General features: G+C 38.4%; 1 protein-coding gene across 1 annotated transcript; it reads left to right on the top strand.

The window, feature by feature from the left end:
* The first annotated feature begins 8,005 nt into the window (after positions 1 to 8,005).
* On the top strand, positions 8,006 to 8,607 carry LOC143882796 (uncharacterized). The gene has a single exon (XM_077386210.1). It carries the CDS (start codon positions 8,061 to 8,063, stop codon positions 8,487 to 8,489), a length of 429 nt encoding a protein of 142 aa, XP_077242325.1. The 5' UTR covers positions 8,006 to 8,060; the 3' UTR covers positions 8,490 to 8,607.
* The last annotated feature ends 526 nt before the right edge of the window (positions 8,608 to 9,133 follow it).

Here is a 9,133-nt window from a genome sequence, read left to right as displayed (position 1 = left end):
CTTTTCTATTTTGACAATTTAGGAGATGGTAATATGAGAAGCAAACAATATAGCTTCTCATATGGTTTACAAGTAGAGAGGTCATCTTTCCATCAGGTATCAATTTTTGAAAATGGGGTTGAGTCTGGGCAGGGGAAAATTATTGAACCAGTGCATTGGGCTTGAGGGTAGCATTTAGATGACTTGGCAGAGCTATTGAATTGTTGTCAATGCTTTTGCAAGCCCACTCTTTCAGAACCAGTTACCTAAGATTGTGGATAGGGGTGGCAACGGGGCGGGGCCGGATGTTGCATTCCCCGTCCCTGTCTCTGCCTTGAGGAAAAATTCCCGTCGTCCCTGTTCCGGGAATGGCAGGGAATCCCCGTCCCACCCCGTGGGGAAAATCTAATCCCCATCCCCGCCCCGCACGCTACGGTGAAACGTGTTTGATGGATTTTTTAATTGAAAAATTCTACTGAAAAATGCATTTGAAAAAGATATTAGGGAAAATTTAAGAATACCTGAGGAAATTTGCTCGATGGCAAGTGTGGCTATGCAAATTAAAAGCGGCAAACCCAAATTTATTAGCGGAAAATTCAATTTTGTATTGGGATAACGGGGCGGGGCAGGGCAATACCTGCCCACCTGCTTCGGGGAATTTTTCAATCCTCGCCCCCACTTGAATCGAGGATCCCCGCCTCGATCGGGCGTGGTGGGGCGGATCTCCTCATTCGCGAGTTTAATTGCCAGCCCTAATTGTGTATGAGTCGCTTGGACCTGTTTTTTGAAGGGCTCTTTCTGGAAGGCCCTATTGAAAGGAATGAATGGAAGTACCCTCTTCAACATTCCTAGTGCCCAGTTTGTATCCTGGCACTGTGGTTGCATTGGCAAAATTGCAGGGACTACAACGGATATAATATAATATCTCAAGGTCTGTTTCTTTCCCATTTGTGTTCGTTTAGCTACTCTTCTTGCAATACCTCACTCGGTTGGATCAATCGTAACTACAGGTAAACATAGTGAAGTAGAGATCACCAAGTTCAAATTTTCTAACAAGCTGTAAATTGTTAAGGCAACAAAGATTGCCTAGAGCTGAAAGGAGGCATAAGGCTTCACCCACACAACCCGTACAAGACAATCTCTACTTGGATTTAAAATGTTTTAAAACAATTACTATGTAATGTTAATTTTTCATTCGGTAAAATTTTACAAGGGATTTGGTAGCACTAATTGAAAAACGAGTAACTAATATGATAAATTTTGTTGGGCTTCAACTATACTATGCAAAATAAAATAAAATAAAAATGCACGTAAATGGAGAGTGCTAAGAAAAAATAGTTAGCAAATCAATGTCCCGCATCAACTATACTCAGTCAATTGTGGCAGCTGATTGTGATTATTGGACTCAAACTTAATGTAATTTTGGGTCCAGTAATCACAATCGGCTGCCACAAGCAGCTTCCACAATCCCAAACAAACAGGGCCTAAGAAGGAAAAGCGATACATACGGGTAAAAGGAAGAGCCCTCCTTTGTTTGGTGCTGACTGTCTTTGTAGATCTGCTCTCAATTCACCTTGAAGAAGAGCCCTCCAAGCTCTTCTTTTGTGTGTAGGTCCCACAATCTCGTTGATGCTGCCCAAAGCACATTATTGGTGGGGCCCACTGTGTATCAAAATCATCCATTATAAATGGCCCACACCCAAAAACACTCAACTATGAAACATTCTTGGCCATCTGATTGATGCCCTTATGGCTCAACCAATGGTTAAAAACCCATTGATCGAATAGTTATGGCCATTCCTCAGGTGCAATTCTCAGCCACCGCTCGTTCACCGTAGATTCTGTGGGGGCCAGGAAATTGTATGGTATGGATCACAATCAATGAAAAACGGTCTGCTCCACAAGATGGAAAACGACCTCCTATTTTATTTGATACATGCTAAAACTAAAACGTAAAACAGCAGTTAGAAAGCTGGATTCACATTACAATTGTTTATTCATGGAAGCCAAGATAAACAATAGAAAGAAAACAATAATATTTAGTCAGCTGTGCCAATGGGAAGCTTCTTATCTTATCTTCCATGGCATTTCTTGGAATTTTCCACACGCAATGCTTTCCAAAAGCTTAAAAGTCATGCTCTTTAATCAAGCTGCTGTTGCACTTCCATTCATTACGTGCACGTCTATCTAACACTGGCATCATTTGGACTATATCATCTCGAAGGGGCCCGCCAATTAGATGTTATAGGATGAAATTCTCTTTGATCGGATAATCCTGACCACTTGATCCATAGCCTGTGGATGGACGTTTATGAGAGAATTGAGCAGCACATCTGTACTCATGTTCTCTGGTTGAATGGTTAGGATTGTTTAGTAAAAGAACATCTATGCTCCCTTCAATCTGGTTTGTTGTTTTTTTTTTTTTTTTTTTTTTAGGAATGGCACAATCTGGTTTGTTGCTTAATCCTCGCTTAGATGTCTAACGCTGATTAATTTTTAACCGTTGATTTGTAGATCAGTAATCAAATGATTGGAGTTTTACATTGTGGCCAGTTTTCGTTCAGTGACCCTTTCATGGAGGTCCCTACAAAAGGAGAGGTTCTGATCATGCAAAGTAAAGGGAGATCATGGTTCTTCATGACATTATTTAATTAGGCCCTGTTTGTTTTGGATTTTCAGAACCGATTGTGAGTCCAGAATGGATTATTGGTCTCAAATTTACATTTAAGGCCTTGCCTGTTTTGGATATTTGAGAACCTATTGTGAGTCAAAGTCCAACAATCAGTTTTGGACAAACACATTGTTAGGAATAGATTTGGACGCCGGTGATGCCAGAAAACTCTTTCTGCAGCAACATGCACTAGGAAAGTGCTCTGATACCAAGTTGATAGAACACCGTTCTATTAGAAAAGAAAATATATAAGAAAGAAGATGATAGAAAAAGGGAAAGATTGAGTTAATTCGAGAAAACTCAGGCCTCCAATGAGTTAATTCGAGGAAACTCAGCCTCCAATATGCAAATTGCACTTAATTTGATTATTCATTCTTTGCCCAAAAGCCATACGGCATCTACATTATATAAAAATTAGGGAAAGCAAAATAAGGAAACATATATTAGCAGAATATGAAAAAGAAGATAAGGAAACCTAATATAAGATAGCAATAACATAAATAAGGAAAGCATCTGAATAAGAAAATTTATTCATAACATTCCTCCGCCCTTGATTTCAACCTTGTCCCCAAGGTTGGAGATTGATCTTGCGAACTTTCCAAATTTCTTCTCTCTTCTTTTTTTTTTTCTTTCTCCCTCCTCCTTGCCTTTTATTTGTCTTGTAATTAGTCACGATTTTGCCTGCTATCATCAAGAGTTGAGGCCACTCCAATTGCTGTTCATCAAAGCTTCTTTGATGTATTTTTTTAGATTTATTCACGAATGGTTTCAGGTGGGGATCCTTTCTATGGCGTTGGAAAGGTTGAGAGGCATGACAAATTTTTTGGCATCGACGTTGTCGGACTCAAGAACGTTGATAATCATTAACCCTTTTCTTTTGTGGCTTTTTTGCTCTTTTTTTTAATCGGATTTGTTTCTTTCTTTTTTCTGTTTCGTCTTTTCTTTTTATCGTGTAAGCCTTCTCGACGGCGATCTCGCTGAACTTTTTACTTAGAGGCTCTCATAACTTCACACCAGGTGACGGTCGTGTTTGCAGAAGAAGATTCATGATCTTTTGCAACTGCATCCCAATGTTGTTGAGCCGTGCCTGATAAACCGCATCGAGTTCTTTTCTGATTTCAGCTTTCAAGGCATCCGCCGTGGAATAGATTTGGACGTCGGTGATGCCAGAAAACTCTTTCTGCAGCACTATGCACTAGGAAAGTGCTTTGATACCAAGTTGATAGAACACCGTTCTATCAGAAGAGAAAAAGAAGAAGAAGATGATAGAATGAGTTAATTTGAGGACACTCAGGCCTCCAATGAGTTAATTCGAGGAAACTCGACCTCCAATATGCAAACTGCACTTAATTTGATTATCCCTGGCTCAAAAGCCATACGACATCTACATTATATAAAAATTAGGGAAAGAAAATATGGAAATAGAATCAGCAGAATAAGAAATAGAAAATAAGAAAACCTAATATAAGATAGCAATAACATAAATAAGGAAAGCATCTAAATAGGAAAATTTATTCCTAACATTCCCCCGCCCTTAATTTCAACCTTGTCCCCAAGGTTGGAGATTAATCTTGTGTAAAAATTTTCGAATTTCTTCTCTAGTCTCCCTTTCTTTTTTCTTGCTCCCTCCTTCTTGCCTTCTCTTTGTCTTGTAATTAGTAACCATCATCAAGGGTCGAGGCCACTCCAATTGCAAACCGATCCCATTATCCCGTTCATCAAAGCTTCTTTGGTGTATTTTTTTAGATTGATTCACGGATAGTTTCAGGTGAGGATCTTTTCTATGGCGTTGAAAAGGTAGAGAGGCATGACAAATTTTTCGGTGTCGACGTTGTTGGATTTGAGAAAGCGATAATCATTAACCACTTTCTTTTGTGGCTTTTTGGCTTTTTCTTCGATCTGATTTCTTTCTCTCTTTTTTCTATTTCGTCTGTTCTTTTTTATTGTGTAAGCCTTCTCGACGGTGCTCTCGCTGAACTCTTCGCTTAGAAGCTCCTCTAACTTCACACCAAAAACGGTGCCATCACCTGCGGAGGATTGGAATTTTGAGAGACCAATTCTCTAAACATTTCCCTTATTTATCTTCGAAAACTTGGAATCTCTAATTAAACTTCGGTTCCAACTTTGCTTCTAAGGACAAACCATTATTATTTCATGTAGCCATAGAATACGCCTTCAAATCTTTGATACTAATCTTGTTCTTTTGACAGCGAGTAAGAGGCATCCACCAGTAAACTGCTTCGGTGATGCCAAAAAACTTTTTCTGCAGCACCATGCACTAGGAAAGTGCTCTAATACCAAGTTGATAGAACACGTTCTATCAGAAAAGAAAATATGGAAGAAGATGATAGAAAAAGGGAAAGATTGAGTTGATTCGAGGAAACTTGGCGTCCAATATGCAAATTGCACTTAATTTGATTATTCATTCCTTGCCCAAAAGCCATACGGCATCTACATTATATAGAAATTATGGAAAGCGAAATAAGGAAACATATATTAGCAGAATATGAAAAAGAAAATAAGGGAACCTAATATAAGATAGCAATAACATAAATAAGGAAAGCATCTAAATAAGAAAATTTATTCCTAACACACATCAATTCTCAAAATCTTAAACGAACAGGGTGTGAGTCCAAAACCGGTTACTGGACTCAAAGTTAAGTCCAACAATCGGTTTTGGACTAACAATCATTCTCAAAATCCAAAATAAAAAGAGTGTGACAACGTTGATTATAGGGAGGATGCACAAACAGTAACCTTGGAAAGCCAAAGGATGGCTTGCTAGTTGTGTCTCCTTATAATTTTCCTTGACTATAGTTCAATGTTGGGAAATCATATTTTTCACCTCTTCTTTGTCTATTTTTTTTTTTTTTTGGGAAAGAGTTGCATTTCCGCCTCCTTTAGTTTGTCTTTTTCTTCATCTACAAGAAAGGTCAAAAGAAGAGGGTAAAAATATCATTTACATCTATTTTAACTCTTAAAAATTATAATATGATGATAACAATCACATCAATGTGCCTGCAGAAATAAATAGAGCTGTTGGGAAGACATGCCAGTGTTAGGAAGCTTTTTAACAGCCCTTTCCGACTTATCCAACTATTTTTGAAGGAGATCGTCTTGTTAGTAGAAATCTATTAAGATGACTATTTGAGACACAATCATAACACAAACGTGTCTTCATATTGATTTTTCTAAAATGAATAAAAAAATAAAACAACGAGTTGTGTGTAAAAGAGTTAAAAAATTGTGTGTGGAGAGGGGGGGGGGGGGGGGGGGGGGTGGGGGGTGGGGTAACATATTCCCTTATTACAATAATGGCACTCTACTCTTCCATGTATGGAAAGAGATAGGAGATACTAGATCATGAGACAAAGGGAGCTGATTGAGGAGAGGAAAATAACATATGGAAAGATATCTATCATGGGGTTGTAACATATAAGGTAAGGATGCCTTCTTAATTAGCATGTGATAACAAGTGAGCCCTAGCTAATAGCTCTTTTTTGACTTCTTCACCGTTTGGTTGCCGGAATTTTTTTGGTTCGTGGGATTTTTGTGGAACAAAAAACTTCCTGGGAGATTGGTGGGAAAAAAAACTCCCTGGAAGTATCCTGGTAAAATAAAAATCCATGTTTGGTTGACCGGACTATACCCCTGCTTTGTTTGGTTGCTTGAACTGTTGGGAAGAAAAAAAAATCTTCTGCAAGCTTATTTTTGGTTCCTGGGATTATTTTGGTTCTTGGGAGTATTTTTTTCTTTCCTAGGGTTTCGTGCGGGGTTATTTTGGTTCTTGGGATTATTTTGGGCCCACCAACCATACGTGGGTTTCCTGCAGAAATTCCATAGAAGTCCTGAGAATCAAAAAAATTCCGGCAACCAAACGTAGAACATATTTCTTATCAACTTCAAATCAATGTTAAAATATGATAAGAAGCACTTATACTCTTCATCTAGGAGTCTTACACTAATAATTGCTATAACAACATCCAAATGAGATGCACCATGTGAGGCTTTTGAAGGATGCCATTTTTGACTTGACATTATTAGCAAATGTCAACTTCCATTATGCAAATCTTGACTAATTTGTACTACTAATCTAATTCTTGTGATAACTAATTATTGACGTGTTCAGACAAATTGGTATGGTGACTGACATAATCAAAGTAAGAAACATAGAGAGTTAGAAAAATGGGACGCAGGCAAGGCAGGCCGAAGCTTTCTCTTATAGACTTTAATCTCCTCTCTTTAATTCCTCTTCTCCTCTTTAAGTTTCTAAAAAACATTTTTATTTACAATTTCGTGTGTTATTCTTTTCCTCCATTTTCTCTTCTTCAAGAAACGCACAAACGTTTTCTTCATATCCATTCGTTTTCTTCCCTTCTCTCTTCTTTTTTCTTTTATTTTCCTCCTCTACCCATGACTGCTTATTGTTTGATGCGTTGATTGTTTCTTCATTTTTTGAAATATATTTTCAATCTTTTCAAAAACAGTTTAGACAGTTTAGAATAGTAAAAATATTTTTAAAATTTGAAAAAAGATAATTTTTTTTTTCTCTTTTTTTTTTTGGATTACCGGAATTGGTTCAAAAAGATGAATGAAATGAAAGGGCGGAAATGTGACCGAAGTGAAATTAAATAGAAAAAAATGTTGGAGTCTTATTTCCCACCCCAATATGTGGTACTCTGATTTTGCCTTGGGTAGGATTTTTTTTTTTGAATTAAGGGCACATTTAGCTATCATAATTTTTTATTTTTTTTTCATGTTAAACAAGTGTCGAGAGGTGGGTAAGGGCAGGTGAAATTGCTAAAAAACAGGAAACAAAAATCAGGAAACTGGTCTCCAAGTGGTAAGAGGTGGTTAAATTTTAGGAAAAAAAAAAACTCTACTCAAAATTGGATCGACTTTTTCCTAATTTTTAGCCACTTCCCCCTCATCTCAATCGTCCTCTCAAATCTTTCTCCTTCTCCCTCCCACCCATCCGCCCGCCCTACCCATCTCTCACCGGGGACACTAATTTATCATGGACAAAAGTTCCTAGCTGCCGAACATGGCCTAAATATTTTTACATCCTGTTTCTAAGTAAGGAGGAATAGGAATCGGATTAGAATTCCAATTCCTTATTTTCCGGGAGAATATCTTTTCCGATAAAAAAACAGGCCCTTGCTTTGGGAGAAGGAGCCGCACCTAGCCCGGTTTTGCAAGTAAAGGAATCAATATTTTAAAAAAAGAGGACGCGTGTCCCCCACTCGCATTACGAACAGGATGTAACTGAAATAAACGCGGAAGCAGACACGTGGCGGTATCCAACACGGTTTGCCACAACCTTAGCTTAGCTCTTAAACAATCTCTGCCAAAGCTTATAAAACGACAAACCCCTTCCTCCTTCACCTTCATCCCTTTGTAAACTCTCTCAATGGAAACTTGTCTTATTCTCCCTCAACGATTCTCCCTCACCACTCCAAACCGCAAAGTTGGGTTCTGTCATAAGAAGAGATTTCGACCACAAACCGGAGTTTTCGCGGTGAAAAGTGATCCGTACGATCGGAATTTTGGGGGCCGATCAGTGGATGAGGACATGATCGTGCTGCGAAAGCGCATTCACGAGATGAAAATGGTGGAGAGGAATTATGAGCCACCTCATGATTGGATGGATTGGGAGAAGCGATATTACACGTGTTATGATTCAGACGTGTGTGAGGCAGTTGGGTTGCTTCAGACCCTGTTGATGAACACACGGCCTAGCTTGGCTATTGGGATGATGGTTCTTGTCGCGTCGAGTGTTCCAATCTCGGTTTATATGATTGTTTCTCATTTGATTGAAGCGAGTAAGGGAATTTTTTAGATTCAATTTCCATAGATCTTTGGATTGGTGAATGTATGTATAGAGATTATGGATAGAGAGCTCTGTTTGTTTAGACTTTAGATACTACATGAATTGAATTCTTTTGAAATTTTTATAATTAGTGAGTAAATCTTCTATCATCTGAGATCTGTACGTAACGTTAGGTTGTCTATACAATCTTCTTTTTTTTCCTCTTATGGGTAAGCCGGGATTAAATCTATTGTTTCTATGATATCTTGCAACCCATAGCCAGACTGGCTAAACTTTTGATAGAAGGAAGAGCCCTAAAAGCTGGTTGAACTTACAGAAGAATGGAGACAGAGCAGAATGTTGCTAGATGGACACGTAGCTGAAGGGCTTCTTTGGATACTTCTAAAAATTATTTTTAAATAATCTTAGACCCAAATGGTTTTAAAGTTAAAGATGAGTATTTCTAATTATATAACGGCTATAATAGTTTTAGAAAATGAGGTATTCTAAATTGAAGGGCGCCCTTGTAGAAATGGGTTGAAAGGGCGCCCCCATTGGCTGCAAGGAACAGAGGTGCATTTATAATGCTGAAAGTCAAAGTACATTAAATGCATAACGGTCCCTTGAAGCCAATGGGGCCCCCTTCACCCTATTTCTGCGTGGGCGCCCTTTAG

The sequence above is a fragment of the Tasmannia lanceolata genome, unplaced genomic scaffold (assembly GCF_043159265.1).
Source record: "Tasmannia lanceolata isolate RefF3 unplaced genomic scaffold, GAP_Taslan_0.1 ptg000008l, whole genome shotgun sequence".
NCBI lineage: Eukaryota > Viridiplantae > Streptophyta > Magnoliopsida > Canellales > Winteraceae > Tasmannia > Tasmannia lanceolata.
Note: the sequence above shows the minus strand (reverse complement) of the source record. Positions and strands in the feature narration are given on the sequence as shown.

Excerpts from the sequence above, each read along its gene's own strand:
- LOC143882796 (XM_077386210.1), top strand. The coding sequence starts at position 8,061 with ATGGAAACTTGTCTTATTCTCCCTCAACGATTCTCCCTCACCACTCCA.